Consider the following 20,803-nt stretch of genomic DNA (forward strand, 5'->3'; position numbering starts at 1 on the left):
GGGTCTTTGTCCATCACATCATTCTCCTAATGATGTGATCCCGTTATCAATGACATCCAATGTCCATGGTCAGGAAACCGTAACCATCTATTGATCAACGAGCTAGTCAACTAGAGGCTTACTAGGGACATGGTGTTGTCTATGTATCCACACATGTATCTGAGTTTCCTATCAATACAATTCTAGCATGGATAATAAACGATTATCATGAACAAGGAAATATAATAATAACTAATTTATTATTGCCTCTAGGGCATATTTCCAACACCAGGGTCATTTCGGACAAATCAGGTCGGGTTGCCAAGTGGCTATAAATAGCCCACCCCCCTACAACCATAAACGGTTGGCTGCTCAGATTGAGAGTACGGCTTTTTTCGTTTGAGAGCAACCCACCTCGAAGCCTTTGAGAGAGAATTCCTTGTGAGGATAAAAGCCCTAACCACCAGAGCCAGAGAGAATTGGGCATCACTTAAGTCTTCTTGTCTGTGTGATCTGAAGACTTATTACACTTGAGGACTGTGCATCCTCCAGCCGGTTAGGCATCGCGTTCTGAGCATCCAAGAGACATTGTGGATTGCCAGTGAACAAAGTCTGTGAAGGTTTGGGAGTCTACCTTGAAGACTTACCAGAGTGATTGGGCGAGGTCTATGTGACCTTAGCTCAAGGAGAATACGGTGAGGACTGGGTGTCCTGAGCTGCGTGTTCAGGACTGGGTGTCCGGGACTGTGTGTCCTAAGGTTTAAATACCTAGCCGCTCCAACCAGACGTACAGTTGTCACAGCAACTGGAACTGGTCCAACAAATCATTGTCTTCAACGAGTCACTGGTTTCATCTTCACTTCACTTTACTTACTGTTCCTCCTTGTGAAGTCATTGTATGTTTGCTCTATCATTTGTCTTCACTGAGTGATTGCGTGTTCTGTTTGGCTTCACAATATCTTCCAACCTGATCCTTACTACCTAGCTGCTATTAGTCTTTGTGCTTCCACTTCATTGAATACTTGACTATGGTTTGCCTAGTGTAGTCTACCTTCCGCTGCATGGTAATAGGTTTGATTTTTATCGTTTGTCTTCAAAACTCCCATGTTCTGAAGACTTTCATAAAAATCGCCTATTCACCCCCCTCTAGTCGATATAACGCACTTTCAGTTTTCCTCCACACCACCGGTCTAGCCGGGTTCCAAGCTGCCCTCATGTCTCCATACAAAGCATTGGGGCTGAAGGTTTTTGGTGTATGAACCCTAGCTATCGCTAGCCACTTCGCCGGTTCCGCCGCATCCCACAATTCCTCCTCCCAGATGAAGTCATCCTCCTCCTCTTCCTGCAATGTGAGTCTTGCGAGCAATTCCTCCGTTGTTTCCACCGTCTTCATCTTGTGCGATCTCGCGTTCTCCGCCATCACACCGATCGGATCTGTCCTTCCTGCCTCTTCCTACCCTTGACGAGACATCCAGGAAGGAGAAGCGTATTCCCTATCCCAAAGCCGCCAATCAGGGGCGACGAATAGGGGAGATAAAGGATTCCGGCGATGGCCGCCGAAAGAGTTCGAAACCCTAGGGTTTTTCGCCTAGGGGAAAAAATCTTCTGGCCCATTGAACCTTCTTGGGAGTGTAGTTGACTTTGAGCCAATGGAGCAACCAACTTCTTCACATGAAGCTTCTGGGCTGAATCTGGCCCATCAATTAAAAGATTAACTTAGCCCTAGAAGTTTATTAAACTGGGCCAGCACTCACTTTGGTGACTAACGCCCGGATTGGAAAGGCCGCTAAATAGATATCTAGAGCATCCCGAACCCCCATTCTTCCCCATTTGGGCAGATAACCCGAACAAGAATCAAAAAGAAAAACGTTCTCTAACTGGGCTCTCTGCTCCCAGCCCAAATAATACTTGTGTACATGCTACTAGAAAAGAAAATATTTTATTTAGGTGAGGTGTGCCATTAGAAATTCCACTCATAGAGTCCAGAAATAATAATAAATAAATGGCACACACTATTCTTTCCTTGAACAAAAAGATTATGAAAACGATGATCATCGTGTATTAAAAAATTGCTTTCTTTCTATTAAAAATGTAAACAATTTACTAAAACATCCACCATCTATTTAATTTTCTAAACCAGTATTAACATTGTTTCTTTTAAAATGTGCATCATGCATTAACACATATTCATCATGTAAGAAACATGTTACAATTTATTTATGCTATTCATCATACAATAAAAAAAATGTTCATTATATATTAACAAATCACCGCATACTAAAAATTGGTTTTCATGTATTAAAATGTTTATGGTATATTAGATAGTCATCATATATTTTAAAAAATTACATTATGTCTTAAAAGCTTCATCATGTAAAAACTAATTTTATAATACACATAAAAATGTTTATTTTATTTTAAAAAAGTTTATGCTACTTAATAATGCTCAGATCATGCTTTTATCCTTTAGTACACACGAATATTTATAAATAAACCATATAAATTTTTAATGCATGATGAATAGATTTTGAAATACACTATGACAATTTTAGTACACCATTAACATTTTTAAAACATGGAAATTCATTTTTTAAACATTTACGCGAAGAAGAAATAGAACAAAAAGAAAATAAAAATAAATTAAAAAGAATATAAACCAATACAAAAAATAAAAAGAAGAGGAGAAATACAGACCGATTTTTAAAAAGGTACGGAAAGCAAAAGGTAGAGAAAATGGGAAATGATAAAAGAAACAGAAAAGGTCAAAAGAATAAAAAAATTAATGGAAAAAAGAACTGTAGAATCCAAACAACCCCGGTTCCTAGAAAAAATACAGAAAACAGAAGGAAGAACCAATTTAAATGACCGCTGGAGAAACAATATCCGTTATTGGGCCGGCCATTGTGCGGTGTAACTGCTGGCGAGTGTGTGTTAGGATTGTCATTATGCTGGATATAGCACTGGCGTTAAGACTACACCAGTGCGAGCTGATTATCAAGGGCCCCGCATAAGAAAAAAAGATTATCACAATCATTTCAGTAATCTTCACGGGAACAACTTTATAGGAATTTATTTGTCTTGGTATCCAAACGGAAACCAAAGTGTTATTGTTCGCTTCCTAGTCTTAGGTAGCAAAGGATCATGCATTCCCGTCCGAGGTCCGACTATGAGTTGAGAAGGGCAGGGGAGAGGGTGATGTCGGAGGATGAAGAAGGAGACAGAGGAGGCTAATCGGGTGGATCGACCGATGGCACCTCAATCCCATGGGCCCGTCTTATGGGTACATAAAAGTGACTCCACTAAGTTAAGGGGGGTGCCAATGAGGAAACTAAACCAGAGAAATCGGAAGGGGGAAATGACGGGGCATGTTCACGCGGTTGGACTAGGCAGCGAACGCTGCGGTGTCATCCGGTGAGTAAGAATAGCTTGGTTTACTTGAGTTGACATAGACTAATTTTGATCGATCAGGAAGTACGTAGCTATCATCAAAATGCGTTGCGATGGTGGAATCCAAAATGATGTGCACTCCGGATTTAAAGCGGGAGCACATTTGTTCTCATCAATCATGCGTCCATCCATCCATCCATCTATGTGTGTACGTGACCAATACCCCGTACATAGGTCACTCAGGTACATGACTTTTGTCTGTCACCTGCACAAATCGAATCGAATCGAGAAACATCATGATCGATGTGCAGGTGCGATCGACATATGCCATATCTGCTCCCTTTTCTTCAGCTGTATCTAGCTTACCATCAATCTCTGTGCAAAAAAAGAGAAAAAAAATCACGATCAAATCTCTGTGCAATTGAAATTTTTAGTTTCTATTTGTGGTGCACACAAAAATCCGGCAAACATGTCTAAAGATTTTACTTCTAGCGTGTTACTGAACTGCAAAGTTTCAAATTTCTATGATCTCGGTGCGATGCTGGACTGCCGGGTTTCCAGAAAATCCACTCTCACACGAATATTGTGAAAATTTGTCACCGGGCCCATTAGATTTTACAATGGAGTAACTATTTTTATACATAAAGGAAGTATGCGGGCAAATTACGTGAACCATAGACTCAATTTCCTTTTCCTATATAACTCTCAAGTGAGAGTGGTTACTAGCTAACGCAGTATTTCCGGAGTAAGAAAGAAGTATATATGGCATAGGAGGTATAGGAGGTATCGTAATAAATATATACTCGAGGGAGTAGAGAATATTTTTCCTATATTTTGCCATGTTTTCGGACCAACCCACCGACTTACTGATCACTGTCATGATGCATAAGTTGATCTCAAACAATAATAGGAAATCTCTTGACAACTATATATGTCATGTACAATTTCTTTGTTCGTCGATCCTTGGCGCTCAATCTATGTCGAGAAACTCCACTTAGGGTTGCAGGAGGTAGCCGTAGGTGTCCCAAATGTAATCAACAATAATCTTGTACGCCCTTTCCGTGGGATGGAAGCTGTCGAAGAAGACATGCTTGGATACGTCTTGGCACACTGCCATGAACCTCGAGTCGCAGAGATTCGTCACCTCAATGAGCCCAGTCCCACAACACCCGCGGGTCGTCTCCGTGAACCCCCACCGCTCCCCGCCCTCGGCGAGCTCTTGGATGATGTCATAGATCCCCAAGTAGACAACACGGGTGTTGAACCCAGCCTCCGCATTCAACCCGTTGATGAGCACCTGCACCCTCGAGTTGTAGAGTTGTGCCGCGTAGTTGCGTTTGGGCTCACAGCGACGGTGCAACCCGCCACCGACCGTCCGCTGCGACGGCACGCACCCGATAGGTGGAAGGCCCACGAAGCCTATAAGCTTTGCTCCACGAGCGCTCACGCTTCGGAGGAACTTGTCCACGCCGACGAGGAGGAGGTCCACGTAGGACGGGATGTCGTACTCCAGGATTCGGAACGGAGTGGTGAAGTAGGTGTTGGCCACGTCATCCGTGCCAGCGCACACAAAAAACAAGGCGCCGTCGATGATCCTCTCGGCCTCTTCCTCACCGGCGATGGCCACCAACTTGCCGCGGTACTCATCGAAGTACTCCAGTTGTTGTTCAAGCGTGATGACGCTCTGCATTACGTGTAGAAATCAGCAAGATCAATACAACTTCATTTATTGGACCAGCTACAAAAAAATTAGTTGAGGTTGAGTTTGAAGGATCCGTGAGAATACATACCACGATCTTTGGAGTGAGGGGATCATATCCTGTGGCTCCTGAGGCAAAGCTAACGCCGGTGAGGAGGTCCTCTGGAGTGTGGTCAACATTGAGCCACGGAGCAACCAGCTTCTTCACGTGAAGTTTCTGGGCTGAAATCCGGCCCATCAATTAAAGAGATTAACTTAGCCATAAAGTTTATTAAACAAGTTCTAAAGCGCAAAGTAGGCCACAAACTAAGTAAAGAGATTAAATTATTCACCAAAGTTTACTAAACATGTTTTAAAAGGCATACTGAGCATGTAGGCCTGCAGCTAACCAATCAATTAAGACTACACTTGTGCCAGTGCTAAATCTCGCTTACCGTGACTCTATGAGATGCAATGTAGTCTTCGCCGTATACATCGCTTACTACAAGCGAAACTCGTGCTCGACTATGGTGATCGTTAAAAGTGGCCCGGCTCAGTAATTTGTACCAAGCTGTTTTTGCAAGCTTCGAAGGACCAGTTTGCGGATCCTTCCACCTGGTTTTTGGAAGATTTAACGCGTTTTTTCTTTTCTATCTTTTTACCAATTTTCATTCTGATTTTTTTTTCACTTTTTCATTTTATAACATTTGATCTTATCTTATTTTTTCTATCATTTTTGAATTACACGTTACAACTGTTAACACACATTGAACATTTTCCGTATACAAAACAATCATTTTTTAGATACACATTGAACATTTTTTTAAATGTTCAACGTTCTATCCGAGTATGTGTTGAACATTCGCAAAGTGCACATTAAACATCTTTTGAATACAAATTAAACATTCTTAAACATAAATTGAACATTTTATTAGATGTCATGAACATTGTTTTTTAAATGCGTTAACATTAGTTAACTACTAGAACATTTTTTTATGTTATGAACATATGTTTAAAATTGCTCCAACTTTTCCAAAATTACATGAATTTTTTTAAAATGCCACAAAATGTAACTTCCAAAAGTGTGAATATTTTGAATGTCATGATTTTTTAATGCTATGGAATTTTTACAATGTCCTTATTTTTTTAATGTCATGGATAAAACTCTTTAAACAGGTGAACCTTTTCTAAGTTTCTCAAACATTTCCTTGAATATAATGAACTATTTTAGAAACTTGCTCGGACTAATTTTTTAGACAGCATTAACATTTCCTAGCCGCGTGAAGATTTTTCAATCACACATGAATATTTCAACCGCAAAAAACACTGGTACATGCTCTTGAGCTGGGTAATGGCCCAGCCCATATTCTGTTTCTTTTTGTTTCGTTGGGTGTTTTGACTGGTTTTGTTCCAGTTTTCCAGTTATTTCTTATTCGAATTTCTACTGCGGTTTTTCACTATTTTTATTCTGTTGTTCTCTTTTTTTTTCTGTTTCTTATCTGTCTGACTTCACTTTCACCGTTTTGCTTCGGTGTATTATGTTCTTTTCTTATTCCATGACCTTTCTTGAAAAATATTCGTGAACATTTTCAAAGTTCGTGAGTATCCTCTTGATTTTTTGAACATTTTTAAAACTCATGCAAAATCTTTAAAATTCCAAAACATTTTAAAATTTCTCAATATTTTTACAAATTCATGAACTTTATAAAATTCTTGAAAAAATTATTCGTTAAATTTCATTAAAAGTTATGAAATTTTTCAAATTTATCGAAAAAGCATAGCCGGTTTTTCCCTGAACCAGGTGATGCTAATTTTTCTAGTGGCTCTTTTCTTAGACGAACATGATTGGTTTCTATGGAGCCATGTAATGCTGGTTTTCTATGCGAGCGAGCTGGCGCTAGCTGGGTCGGCATATATGCGGCAAGCCTGTGTGTTTTAGTGATAATTTTTCGCTCAGCGCCTAGAATAAGAGTGACCTATGTTAAGAAACTAAGAGAACCTAAGTTAATTAATTGTGGGGCCAGATATTTCCCCAGCATTCTCAGAAAAAAAGATATCTCCTAGCAGGGTGGAATAAAATGATCTTTTAAATATCAAATTTCTTAAAATGTTACACATGTAAATATACATGTGGTATTTGTGTGGGTCTATTTTTTCATGAAAACGACAAGTTTTTGTGCTAAAATAAATTTTGATGCTATTTTTTCATTTTACATCACTAGATTTAAATAAACATTACAAAACTTGTGGAATTTTCCACGATATTTTTTTCCATGGCATGTTTTAAAGATCTGAACACGTGCATGTTTTAAAACTTTTTTGTCATCCAGTTGTTTATCCCGGGGGCCATATGACCGCTCTCCTATATTTCCTTCAAGATTATACTATCTCGTGGGCACATCATGCCCACTTCCAAATAAAATTGCTTGATATGCCCTACCAACAAAATACCCATGTTTTGCTACTGATAAAAAAATATATCACCGATTGCGTTAAGTCATTGTTCTTGGTTCAGTATTCAAATTTTATATAGTATAAGTGTGATGGATACTTGGAACTGAACCAAGATATGTGTGAATGTGTCTCGAATATTTATTTTTATTCTTTGCGACAAGTCTCGACTATTTGTTGATATTAACACATAACTTTTTATGGAGTTTGTACATGTATTGATACTATGCTGATGTCCAAAACAACAGTTCATGAAAAAGAAAGAATATAGTGACCCTAGACAAACCACGACCACAGTGATAAGGACAGACAGACGACGATGGACACGGACGTACCGACGAGGTCGGACGGCACGAGGCCGTTGGAGAAGCGGCCGGTGGCGACGTGGCCGTCGAAGTCCTTGCCGTAGGGGGGATGGTTGGCCTTGATCTGGGTGTGCAGGTTGTTGTTGTTCCCCGGGTCGACGATCGAGTCGCCGAACACGATCACCGCCGTCGCCCTCGGACTCCGCTTCCCCTCCCCCCCCCCCGCCACCGCCGCCGTCCCATTGTTCTTCTGCTCCCGGCACAGAGCCGGCCGCACCACCGCTAGTACCGCCACGATGACGGCGACCTGCTGCAGCCGCAACCTCCTCATCGTTGCTGCTAGTGAGTAATGAGCTGTGGTGTGTGGTTGCTGGTTGGCCTCAACCGAATGCAGCTAGCTAGCTGCAATGGAGGATGTCCCTATGCACTGTGTACCAAGCACTCTGCCTCTGCCACCCTATTTATACACACACATGTGTCCCTCCAACGAGTAGTGGGCTATAGTTTAAGCTAGTGTGAAGTACTGTGGTACTAACTTGCGTGCAGTTGGAGTGTCAATGGCGCCTTGATAGCCCCTTAATTAAACAGTGCATGCATTATTATTATTTTTGCGGGGAATTGTGAGAGTTTTATCCAAACAAAAACGCTACTAGGGTCATTAGCCATCAGGCTACTGATCAGGAACGAGGGTGTAGAGTCTAACCAAGTCTCGGTCACCATCAGCGTGCTGGCATGCTTCGCACAAAGATGGGCCGGGAGATTAGCAGGCCTGTATACATGCTGAAATACAAAAGAAACAAAAGACAGAGCATGCTCGCCAATCTCTACTAGTAAAGGAGCCACAACCAAACGAGAGTCGTGACGAGTGTTCCAGAGATTCACTATCTCCAGGCAGTCGGATTCCAATGTCACATGTGAGTAGCCTCGCTGACGAGCAAAGAGAACTCCCTCTCGTAGTGACAAGGCCTCAGCAATGAGAGGATCCGTAACACCGACATGCGTTTTGCACCAGGAAGCAAGCAGTGCCGTAGCAGAACGAGCAACACCATCCGCTCCGGCTAATCGCGCTTCCGAGTTGATTGCACCATCGACATTTATCTTGACAAGTCCCGCTTCTGGGTGACCCCAGCCATGTCCTAGGAACAAGGTAGCCTGCTTCATCGGAATCTCCAGCAAGGCCAAATCTTCTCGGATGCGTCGAGTGGAATACACTGGATCCACACGCTCCTTCTCATGAGTCCATCGATTCCGCGAATGCCAAATAGCCCATATCACCGACACAATCTGTTCTCTCACATGTTCCGAGAAACGATCATCACATAAGATATCGCGCGCCTAGGTGGCTGGATTTAAGCGTGGGAGTCAGAGATCGAACTAGGTTTGCGCTTCATCCCAAAATCTGTGTGCATGGGAACAGGACACCAATGCATGCATGCATAAGATCCCCCTCTTTGGCCAGGCAAACATTGCATAGGCTAAGAGGTTTGATATGTTTGTGCTGAAGGGTTGCTTCGTCAGGGAGGATCCCGCGAAGAACTCTCCACCAGAAGACTCTGACCTTAGGCACAACTTTGAGCTTTCACAGAGATGTCCACATCTGTTGTTCTAATTTTGAGGCACCGGTAGCCGTCTCTTCCTCTAGAGCATGACGCTCTTTCTGATTCACGAGAGCACGGTACGCCGACTTGTCAGTGTACACACCTGAGTTTTCAAAAGCCCAAGCAAAGAAATCGTCCCCACCTCCAGTGCGCAATGGTATGTTTAATATGGCTTCTGCATCCGGAGCAAGAAAGTTTTGTCGAACAAGGTCCGCCTTCCATGTCCAATTTTCTTCATCAATGAGCTCTTTGACCGTGCATGCATTAGGTTAGACGATTTTTCCACGTAAAAGATGTATATATTCGTACCAGCATGCCCGATGGCGATCGGCTTAAATTGATGGTCCTGATCGACTTGATCATATATCAAACTATATATGCATAAATTTTCTTGGCCAAATATAACTATAGATATGGCTACCACATGGCCAATGTGGCAAGCAATCTATCAACCAAAAAAAGTTTGTAATATACTAGCTAGCTAGCTGATATGGACTGCAGAATGTGGATTGACACTGCACATGAGTAAGATACGCTAGTTGGTCACGTACAACCTCATATATCATATCATAATCATTCTCTAATCATAATTATTGATTGATGTAACCATCCATGCGGCGGACCGGCGGCAGTCCTTATCCTACATGTATGTAGTTGTATATGTGTACCTCACATAGACGATTCAATAAATGTTTGCATGTGATTAGGTTTGATAGCTAGCTGGTACCGAGTACTCCCTCCGTTTCAAAATAAGTGTCTCAATCTTAATATTATAAATTTTTATTAAAGTTAATACAAAATTGAGACACTTATTTTAAGACTGAGGAAGTACAAGATTAGACGAAAGTTAACTGAACGTGATGGATGCATGCATGGGTTAACCGGCACTGAATCGATTGAAGCAAGACAAGACAGAGTGCACAACTACACATTTTGTTTTAGTTTCGATAGATGGCCATCTATGTCGAATTATCGATGGATCGATGAGCTAGCTAGCTAGCTAGGGAGGTGTTAATGGCGTGTGTGACTTGACGTGGAGGGGAGGAGCAGCTAGCTCGAAGAGGAGGAGCCAGACGTGCATCATGCATGCATTCATGCAGGTTGGTTAGCAAGCCATCCATCTGCCTGTCCCTGACCTTTACGTGCAACCGCTCGCCGTTGCTTTCACTTTGCCCAAATAGTATGTGTGTATGGACGTGAAGAATCACATGCATGCGCCGATCGACCCACTTGACAAGAATTAAGACCGTTCAACAGGGCAATAGATGTACTACTACACTGCCTTCAGTGGCTTGCATTGCCTTGTGTGTTCTCCCATCTGTCCCAACCGACAACACGTCATTATATTGCTTGTAGGCCACTCATGCATGACCAAGGATTAAAATTTTCGGAAAGAGACAAATTTCGGATCTCGAGGGATGTCTGGAATTTTTGAAATTCTTCCGGAATTCTTATTATTCACCAGATTTTAATGAAGTTTTACATAATTGATATCTTATTTGAAATTAGTTTGGATTTGCTCCAAATAATTGAACTTACAAATATTTCGGTCCTGCTGAAATGATCAAAAATTTTCAGAAACTATTCTAGAAATTTTGAACAGTGTTTATGAAGGTTTACGTGCTCGCTTCACTAACACTTTTGTCCCAAAGTAACCTATATTGGGAAGAAAAATATTTACAAAATCAAACCTTAGAGGGTAATAAGTAAAAACTCCATGGTACCTTTTTCTATGGAATTAAAGAAACAACTTTGGGTCTCTAAAACCTAACAATCCTAATAAATAAAGGTGAGAAGACTATTTGCAATAATATATCGAGTTGCACTATCAAAGTTTTCATATTTAAACAGTCTTGTGGTTAAGAAGACAATGACCGCTAGGAAAGGGAGTGTGTCACAAAGAGTGTCGGGACCACCGAGAGTACGAGTTTGCTTCGTTAGTAGTCTCCCCACACAAAAAAAATCATTAATAGTCTTGGAATGACACTAAGGGAGAGATTCCATACTTAAGTTTGATTGAAAGCAGCCTAAAGCGAGGTGTGGGATATTACATTAAAATCTTGAACTAGTTGGGTGACATTGATGGTGTGATGTTTAGGGTTTTGGGTACCTGCATGATTGCTTTTTAGCGGGAAGAGGAGGGGCAATATGAACTACGATGATATTAATCCAAAAGTATTAGGTTTTCACCACCAACAACTTTCAATTTTCAAACATAATTCGATGGAAGTCGAGTTAACTTTTCAAATTCACAAAAAGTTTGCCAGAAATAAGAGCCCATTACTAGAACCGCATGGTACTTTTGCTTGGACAAACTTATTTCCATGTTGGTAAATAGGTTGAGAGCATCTCAAATTTTAATCTGGAATAACATGGGCAGATTCTAGCTAGATCATATTTACTTGGGTCTACAAAGCTGATGCACTGTGAGATTAGCAAAATGGCTCATAGATATTTTGCTTCCCAACAATTGGAACACAAAAATGGCTTTTCTTTTCTAGCGAGGAAGTAAACAGAAAAATGATGACTAATATGCAAACAATGCAATAAAAACATGAATGAGATTTGTATATCTCGACAGGAAATGAGCATCACTGCCTAATGAAAATAACAAAATGAGGGTTTAAAAAATTTGTAGAGCTATTGCTTTTGTACAAATTCACAAGCACATGGTAATGCAAGATTAGTGTCACATTTTCTCGAATGTTTCGACGAGGAAAACATATTATTTTCCTAATTGTGGAACAATGCATTTTTAGAAATACTAAACAATTTATCAAAAGTGATGTAAAAGTTGGATACCTTTGATGATGTGGTAGTCAAGGTTCTGGACATGTCCATAAATTTTTATGAAGAGGGCGGGGAGTATGGCCTATATTACGATGGTCATCCAACAATATGAGAACATATACCGCCAGTAACTTCCACAATTCAAGCATTATTTGATAAAAAGGTGTTAATTTTTCAATTCACATGAATCTTGTTATAAAATTCTAGCCAATCAGTAGAAAACTCATGGTACTTGGTTACACAATGTTATATGTTGCCCATATAGACAACTAGATCGAAGCATCTCCATTTGTTCTCCACAATAACATGAGCAAACAAGAGATTATATTTACTTGAGTTTGCAAGTACCGCACATCATGATAATTAAAGAGTGAAATGGTTGATACATTAATTTTCTTCCCCGGCAAGTACTAGAAAAAAAACAAGTTATGTGCTAAATGTTTGTAAGTTTATTTAAAATGGACAAGCATTATTGCTTCCTTGGAAAATAACAAATTATGTGCTAAAATGAATTGCCCTAAAAAAACAGCTACAAAAGCAATATATTGCAGCTCTTGCCTTTCTCTATATAGGAGCAAACCAAAGAATGTTCTATTCAAATTTACAAGCATATAAAGCTATGGAATGTTAGAGCAACAAACGGTATTTTCTCGAATATTTGGACATTGAAACATTATCATTAGTTCAACTAGGATGCAATTTTTTTATTAGAGTGTATTCCAAAATTTGACTTTGCCCGATGCTTACTTTTCGGGTAACAAAATAATGGAATGTTCACCATGCAAAGTAACACAAGAAAATGCAAGTTTCACTTAATTTTCATTAAAAATTGAATTCAATGAAATTGTATCAAATTATGTCAAATCAGTGCGGCTAGCCATACCAAATTGCTTGTGCCATGTCAGATATAGACATGGGCATAGCCAAGCCAGGTCGGGTTTTGGGCCGAGCTCTACAAAGCTCGTCCTAAAATTGCAAGCTCAAGCCTCATGTGGTGCGATAACATGCTAAACAGCTCTTTTCGTATTGAATAATGACTATATTAGTTTTGGGATAAAATAAAGGTAGTATGCTTATTTTACCTAAAAAAATAGCTAAGCCCACTCGTTTTGGGCTTTTGGCTTATTGGCCGGGCTGCTGGCTGAAAAGTGAGGCCCAAGCCCAGTTTTGGTTCTTGAGCTTTTGGGTCAACCTGACAGTTCTCTGTTTTTAGTCGGATATATCCTTAACAAATATGGGCCTGAGTTGTTAATCAAGTTAAATGCCATGTCATTCTGGCATGTGTTTGGTATGCCAATAATAAATATTACTACCTCCGTCCCAAATTAGTTGTGTTAGATTTAATTAGATACGGATGTATCTAACACTAAAACATATCTAAATATATTTGTATCTAGACAAATCTATGACAGCTAATTCAGGATGGAGGGAGTAGTATATAACTCAAGGTTTTTTCAGCTTCTCACACAGCTAAAACATACTCTCTCTGTCCGGAAATACTTGTCCCAGAAATGGATGCATCTAGACGTATTTTAGTTTTAGATATATCTATTTTTATCCATTTCTCCGACAAGTATTTTTGGACGAAGGGAGTACTTCATCGTTTTTTACACTACCCTAATGTCAAAAAACGTCTTACATTATGTGACGGAGAGGGTAAAAAGTAGCAATATTTTCTAACGGGGTCACAGTTAAAATGTAAAAAGGAGAATGCAGGTACCCTTTGAATCATTCATTATCGTCTTCGACAGCATCTTAAATCCGTAAAAGCTAATTAATATAAGGAAGTATCACTACATTCCACTGATAGTACAACAATATCATGCATCGTCCGTAATCAAATTAACAAGAATGGATGGGCCAATCAAATCAGAGATGCATGAGGGGCACGTAGTTCTTGAAGATGTGGTCGACGATGATCTCATACGCCCTCTGCGTGGGGTGGTAGCTGTCGAAGAACACATGCTTGTCCACGTCGTCGCAGACCCCCATGTATCTCGTGTCGCAGAGCATGGTGACCTCGATGAGCCCGGAGCCGCAGCAGCCGTGCGTGAGCTCCGTGAACCCCCACCGGTCTCCGTGCACGGCCAGCTCCTCGATGATGTCGTAGATGTCGAAGTAGACGACGAGGGTGTGGAACGTGGGGTCGGCGTTGAGCCGGTCGATGAGCTGCTGCAGCGCCTTGTTGTACATGAGCGCCGCGTAGTTCCGGCGGGCCTCGCAGCGCCGCCGCGGCCCGCCGCCGATGGTGCGCTGCGAGGGGACGCACCCGATGGGCGGCATCCCCGTGAAGCCCATCTTTCTGGCGCCGCGCGCGCTGGTGTTGCGGAGGAAGGCCTCGGCGCCGACCAGGAGGAGGTCCACGTACGCCGGGATGTCGTAGTCGCCAGCGCGGTAGGGCGTCATGAAGTAGGTGTTGGCGAAGTCGTCGGTCCCGGTGACCACGAAGAAGAAGGCGCCGGCGATGATGCGGCGCGTCTCGGCCTCCCCCACGATGCCCACCAGCCTGCGCCGGTACTCGTCGAAGAACTCCAGCTCCTGGTCCATGGTGAACACGTTCACGATCTGCGGGGTCAGCGGGTCGAACCCGGTGGCGCCCGACGCGAAGCTGACGCCGGTGAGGAGGTCCTCCGGCGTGTGCTCCACGTTCAGCCACGGACCAAGAAGAGGCTTCAAGTTAAGCCTCCGAGCTGAATGTATTAAACCAGAAGTTAACATGCTAGTCAAGCAGGCACACTACAACCACGATGAACAGTAAAATAACATGTGGCTTGCAGTGGTGCTCAAATTTTTGTCCACTGTTGAGCAGAATTTTCTTTGTTTACATGGAGATTTGCGAATGTTTTTTTGCACCTAATGTTTCAATCACATACACCATTTGGTCATAATCTAAGCCACAAAGTTTCAGAACCTGTTGATTTTTTTTTTGCTGTTTTATTTTATTTTATTGTTCACCATGCATGGGTCATGGGTGCAGTGTGTCTGGGTGTAGCCAGAACTTTCCCAAGTAATTAATCATCGAAGAAATGTTAAGTAGTTAATGGATCACTTCTAAAACAAGTTGAGAACTACTCCAAAGTGAAACAGTTGAGGCCTCCTTTGATTTAGAGGAATCTTGTAGGAATTTCATAGGATAGGATTTCTATAGGAAAAATTCCTTTAGAGCCCTTTGGTTTGTAGGAATGAAATCCTATTCCTATGGAGGAATTCTTCCCATCCTCCACATTTCATAGGAAAATAAACATTAGCCTGGACTCAATGGAAAAAATTCTATGATGTGCATCAAAGGGCATCTCTTTTCCTATTCCTACTCATAGGATTTGAGATACATGTCATCTCATTTCCTATGACTTTCCTATTCCTACGATTTTTCTACCCTATGAACCTTGGGTCATAAAGATGAAGAACAAAGGTATAAATTCATGGGGTATGCATCACTGATTGGACTGACTGCTGGGTCCTGCAGATCTAGACAGGAAGCATATATCCTCTCTACTGCACTGGTCATGCTTAACTACACACCCTCTCTCTCTACTCAAGTGGCACAAGGCCATTTTTTTATTGAAGTTTCGGTCTTTTTTTATTGAACAATTACCAGTGTCTCATGCTTAATTACATACTCTATCTTTCTACTCATGCTTAAAAGTAAAGGAGCGCCTCTTTTTTATTGAAGTTTTAGTCTTTTTTTATTATACATGTAGCGATTTAGCCACTGGCGTGAAGTTGAGTCACATGTAAAATTCCAGTAATTTTTTTTGTTACTTGTAATTTGTTTATTTATTTTAGTTTTGTATTGATGCAATTGCACTTTGTTTTAAATATAACTGTGCTTTCACTTTTTTTATGTTTGTTTTGTTTTTATTTGTAATTTTCAGTCACTTTGTTGTAAGTAGCCGGGTCATAAAGGTGAAGAGCAAAGGTACAAATCCATGGAGTATGCAGCACTGATTGGAGTTGGACGGACTGGTCCTGCACAGACAGGAAGAATATATCCTCTCCACTGAACTGCTCATGCTTAATTACACCACACTCTCAACTACAGTGTTTTCCTTTTGAAGTTTCGGTCATTTTTCTAAAAGAGTGATTCAGTCACTTTTTGTGAAGTTTGGGCCGCTTTTTTGAGAAATTCTGCTTATTTTTGTTAACTGTATTTTTTTATTTCTATTAGTTCTGTATGCACTTTTTTTTGTTAACTGTAAATTCTGGTTATATTTTGTTAACTGTAATTTGTTTATTTCTATTAGTTTTGTATGACTTCTATTTGTGGAATTGCATTTTCTATATGATTACAATGTAACATTTTGATATTCCGCAACACAAACATTGGCAACATAGGCTCAAGTTTAGACCAGAAGAGGGAAGGTGTGACCGAAGTGCACACTTGGCATAGTTGCATGACAGCTGTGAATTGACAAGGCCAATGGATATAAGGAGGAAGAAGGTGGAAAAGGACCATATTCCTACTAGCTTAAACCCAAGACCTGGACGATATTTTTAACTGAGCACTAGGGAGAGGACAATACTCACACAAGGCAGGTCCTCTAAAGGAACATTACCAATATACGAAAGTAGTGTAAGACCCTTCCTCTTTTTGCGGGGAAGTGTAATACCCTTCTCATCAGTATCTCTGGTCGGTGGGCCACTCGAGAATGTCAATAGGAAGATCAGAAAGAAGGCAAGAGGAGATGTGTACTCCCCGAAGCTTTGGCGGAGCTCTAAAAATATATATTTAGAAATCATATGTCTGAATTTATCTTACTTTCATAGTGCATAGAGATTAGTTCTTTAATGAATTTATGCATATGCTTCTTCGGTAGAAAGAATGGTCAACCCATAAAAAGGCTGGACTTTTTTATTACTTGTGTAAAACGATCTTTTATTTTCTCTTGTGTTGTTTGTGTACATCGTGCTATGTAGAGACCGGCATTCCTTCGATGCGGTTGTATCACCTCGATATATCAACTAAACTTCATTAAGAAATAGAAAGAATTGTCGAGGAATAAGGTTATATAAAGACCGTGTCACCATAAAAAATAGAGAGAAAATTATCAAAGAATAAGGTTATATATTTGGAATACTAAATTTTCGCCCTATGCATCCGGAGGGAGTATCTTTGTTTTGAAAGACATCCGGAGGGAGTATCACTTTTCTTTGCATGCAGGAAGTGACGTACGCATGCATGCATGCATGCTACTGATGTTACTCGAGCTAGACAGAGGGGAGGAGGTAAGCAGGTAGGTACCGATGAGGTCGGGGGGCAGGAGCGCGTTGGAGAATCGGCCGGTGGCGACATGGCCGGCGAAGTCCTTGCCGTAGGGCGCGTGGTTGGCCTTCATCCTCGTCGCCGGCAGGTTGTTGTTATTGCCGGGGTCCACGATCGAGTCGCCGAACACGATCAGCGCCGTCACCAGCGGCTTCTTATTACTACTCCCCTGCTGCTGCTGCACCGCCTGCGCCGTCATCGTCTGGTTCAGGTCCCTCCCGCACACTATCGCCGGCGCTGCCATCGCCATTGCCACCGCCGCCGCCACGAGCAGCCGCCACCGGCTGGTGATCATCATCTTGCTCCCCAACGTGATCATCATCAACTGGCCTCAACGCAGGGCGGCCACAGCTCGATCTGATCTATTTATACACGTCGTTCTGTCCATGGGTACACAGATCGTGAGCTAAGCCAGATAATGGAGAGAATGTACGCGCGCACAGTGCCGGCCGTCCCCGGGAACTGTTCTCGCATGTTGGGTTCCATGACTTTACAACCTAGCAGCAATGGTGCATGCCATGCATGCACGGTGCAAGATCGATCGATCGATTAGTCGAAGATCAACGCGTTGCATTTACGAGGAGCACTGTTGCGTGCATCAAATGGGTATATTTATGTGTGCATCGACAGCAAGCTGAACACTGGACAGGTTGCATGTTCTTCCTGCCGGACAGACAGATCGAATAATCCATCCATCTCTTCACCAACTTTGGTGGGCATTCATTACTGATCCATTATGTATGTATATGTGTACGTGTTCTCCATTGATAAAGTAGAGTACGTTGACGACTTGTTTAGATGGATCGGGAACGAGAACCATGTGCATGTGAATGTGCACTGTTTGCAGATCATATAGCTGGAGGCAGATCGGGTGGACGCCGTGGTACACTGCTTGTACTGCGTTGATCTAGCTAGAACAATCAATTGGAATTAAGATGGGTGGGACACTGCATGCTTATGCATGTACTCCTCATCAAAGTAATTCGTTGATTTTTTTTTTATCTCTTCCGCAGTACTCCCTCCGCTCATAATTATAAGGTGTTCTGACTTTTTTCTGAATTGGGCACACACACACATATATATATAGACACATTTTAGTGTTTGTTTACTTATTTCAGTCTGTATATAGTCCATACTAAAATATCCAAAACATCATATCTTTGTGAACGGAGGGAGTAGCTATTTGTAACTTGCCTGAATTGAAATTGGTCTTCCTCGATTTCGTTGGAGAAGGAAGAAGGAGGCGAGACATGGTACCGAGGACAACACGCGGACAGGGGCACCACGGCGAGGCTGAGCCAAGAGGACGAGAGTCAGGGAAGAGAGCGGCAGAAGGAGGAAGAATATTCTCCGGTTCGAGTGGAGATTAAATCTAGAGGAAGAAGATGGAGGGGAGACCTTGGGTTTTGATCAACGGCTGAGAAAATTAACTGGCTCTAATTTTTTTTTCAGACTGTCAAATAGTCGCCCCCTATCAGTTCAAACTATTCGAGATACATGATGCATGAAAGCAAGTCACTGAGACTGAGAAACATTCGTTGTTGCAGCCCATGCATGCATGCATGTGCATTCATTCATTGGCTATACATACATAGTGTGCCCCCAACAGACTCCTTAATGTGGCACCATTAATGTACTACTCTGAAAAGAAGGGCAGGTGCGTCTACCACTCTGAGAATGCAACGTGTACTCCGAAGAATATATGTCGGGACGCATCTCCTATCCTATGTCGATCCAGGGAAACATGGAACGTGCAAAATTGCTTCTGCGAAGGCAATGTGATGACATTATGAGCCCATGTATATCACCGTTGCTCCTCGTTCTAAGGCAGCCGAAACTCGATTCTGATTTACATGCTACTTCTTGCTTAATTAGGAGCTGTGCAAGATGAAAGGCCATGTATGATAAGAAACTAGTAGTTAAGAGGCTAGCCAGGAATTCTTTTTCGACAGTGACTCCCCCAATTGGTTGTTAAATCGTTCCTAAATTAAGCAGTTGATTCAACGCCATACATGTACATTATCAATAGTTTTGCTTCAAAATGGAACACACACAATCTAAGAACCCTACACTAGTTTATAAGGCTTCATGCATTGTTTCATGGAGTCGTTGGTCATACAAACGAGTACTCCCTCGATCCAAGTTAGTAATTGCAAATTGTCTGCGACAATTAATTTGGATCGGATTGAGTACATGGATTGGCTCACTATGCATCTATCCCCTAATACACCTAACATTAACGAGAAAACATAAAACGCTAGTAATACAATCGACGCTAGACAAAGGGAGAATATTGAATGGCATGTAAAGAGGACAAACAAGCATGTTCTAGAATGGATTATCTCTTGGCGTTGTGTAGCAATCAATGATTGTATGGCCCTAAAATTATGGGTGATTAAATTGAATCCGGAAAATATGTAACTAAGAGAAGATATATTATACAATGAAGAAAAATGTTGTGTACTGTATTTCTTATTAAGAGATCACCTACTAGCTAAGAGAAGACAAAACTATTATGTTGATTCTTCTCTCTTCCAACTTTAACAATTATTCTACGTGGTATTGCTAAGTTAGCACCACTATATGTGTCCTAACCACGAAGAGGCCCGACACACCTAAAAAATAGGGACTAATTAGTCCATTGATTTCCAAAAATCATACAATTTTTATTAGATGAAATTACCCTTCTCAAAGCTTATGGAGGGAGGGGGGGGGTACCATACGAAGACTCGATTCTCAATATTTCTTTTTATTCTCTTCAAACAAATATGACATTTTTCTGAAAATTCTACCAATTGCTAGCATATTTTTTGGGAATCTTCTTGGACAAGGGAGATGAGAGAGAACTAATTCATTAATGACCACGAAACCTACCTAAACATGATCGAAACCTACCTATGTATAGCTGGTCTTTGTGAAGAAACTAGACCTATGCACCGCGGGGGGGGGGGGGGGGGGGGCATGTCCCGTAGGCCTATGCCAAATTACATCTGACTAGAAGTCGAAAACGTCTAAACGGTAGTGCATAAGAACTTGCATATGATGGGACAAAACTTTGGACAAGAAAGCAACACATCAATGTTTTCACCTACACAATCTTCAGGCCTGCAGTGTGATGCCCTCACTCAATCACCACATCTCTTTCTTCTCTGAAACCTCATCTATGTGATACCCAACCTAACTACCTCATCGTCCATCTATTTCCTAGCTAGACACGGTCAAATTCTTCCTGGATGCCCGAATTTTTCCTGGATGGTCCTTTGCGGAAGTGTCTTTTTTGTGGATGAACAGTGAAATGCTAAAAAAATAGCAAAATAATTGAAAAATAAAATCATATTTTTTGGGGGATAAA

The 20,803-nt window shown here is 41.5% G+C and overlaps 2 protein-coding genes across 2 annotated transcripts; both read right to left on the bottom strand.

Annotated features, from left to right (window-relative positions):
* Nucleotides 1-4,233: 4,233 nt before the first annotated feature.
* LOC125553267 (GDSL esterase/lipase At5g42170-like) lies at nt 4,234-8,225 on the bottom strand. Its single transcript, XM_048717076.1, has 3 exons — nt 7,831-8,225; nt 5,157-5,287; nt 4,234-5,050 (listed from the first exon to the last, which is right to left on the bottom strand). Exons 1-3 carry the CDS (start codon nt 8,129-8,131, stop codon nt 4,361-4,363), a joined length of 1,122 nt encoding a protein of 373 aa, XP_048573033.1. The 5' UTR covers nt 8,132-8,225; the 3' UTR covers nt 4,234-4,360.
* A 5,660-nt stretch (nt 8,226-13,885) lies between these two features.
* On the bottom strand, nt 13,886-17,800 carry LOC125553268 (GDSL esterase/lipase At1g59030-like). Its single transcript, XM_048717077.1, has 2 exons — nt 17,431-17,800; nt 13,886-14,878 (listed from the first exon to the last, which is right to left on the bottom strand). The coding sequence occupies exons 1-2, from the start codon at nt 17,771-17,773 to the stop codon at nt 14,058-14,060; spliced, it is 1,164 nt and encodes a 387-aa protein (XP_048573034.1). The 5' UTR covers nt 17,774-17,800; the 3' UTR covers nt 13,886-14,057.
* Nucleotides 17,801-20,803: the final 3,003 nt, after the last annotated feature.

The sequence above is a fragment of the Triticum urartu genome, chromosome 4 (genome assembly GCF_003073215.2).
Source record: "Triticum urartu cultivar G1812 chromosome 4, Tu2.1, whole genome shotgun sequence".
Classification (NCBI taxonomy): Eukaryota; Viridiplantae; Streptophyta; class Magnoliopsida; order Poales; family Poaceae; genus Triticum; species Triticum urartu.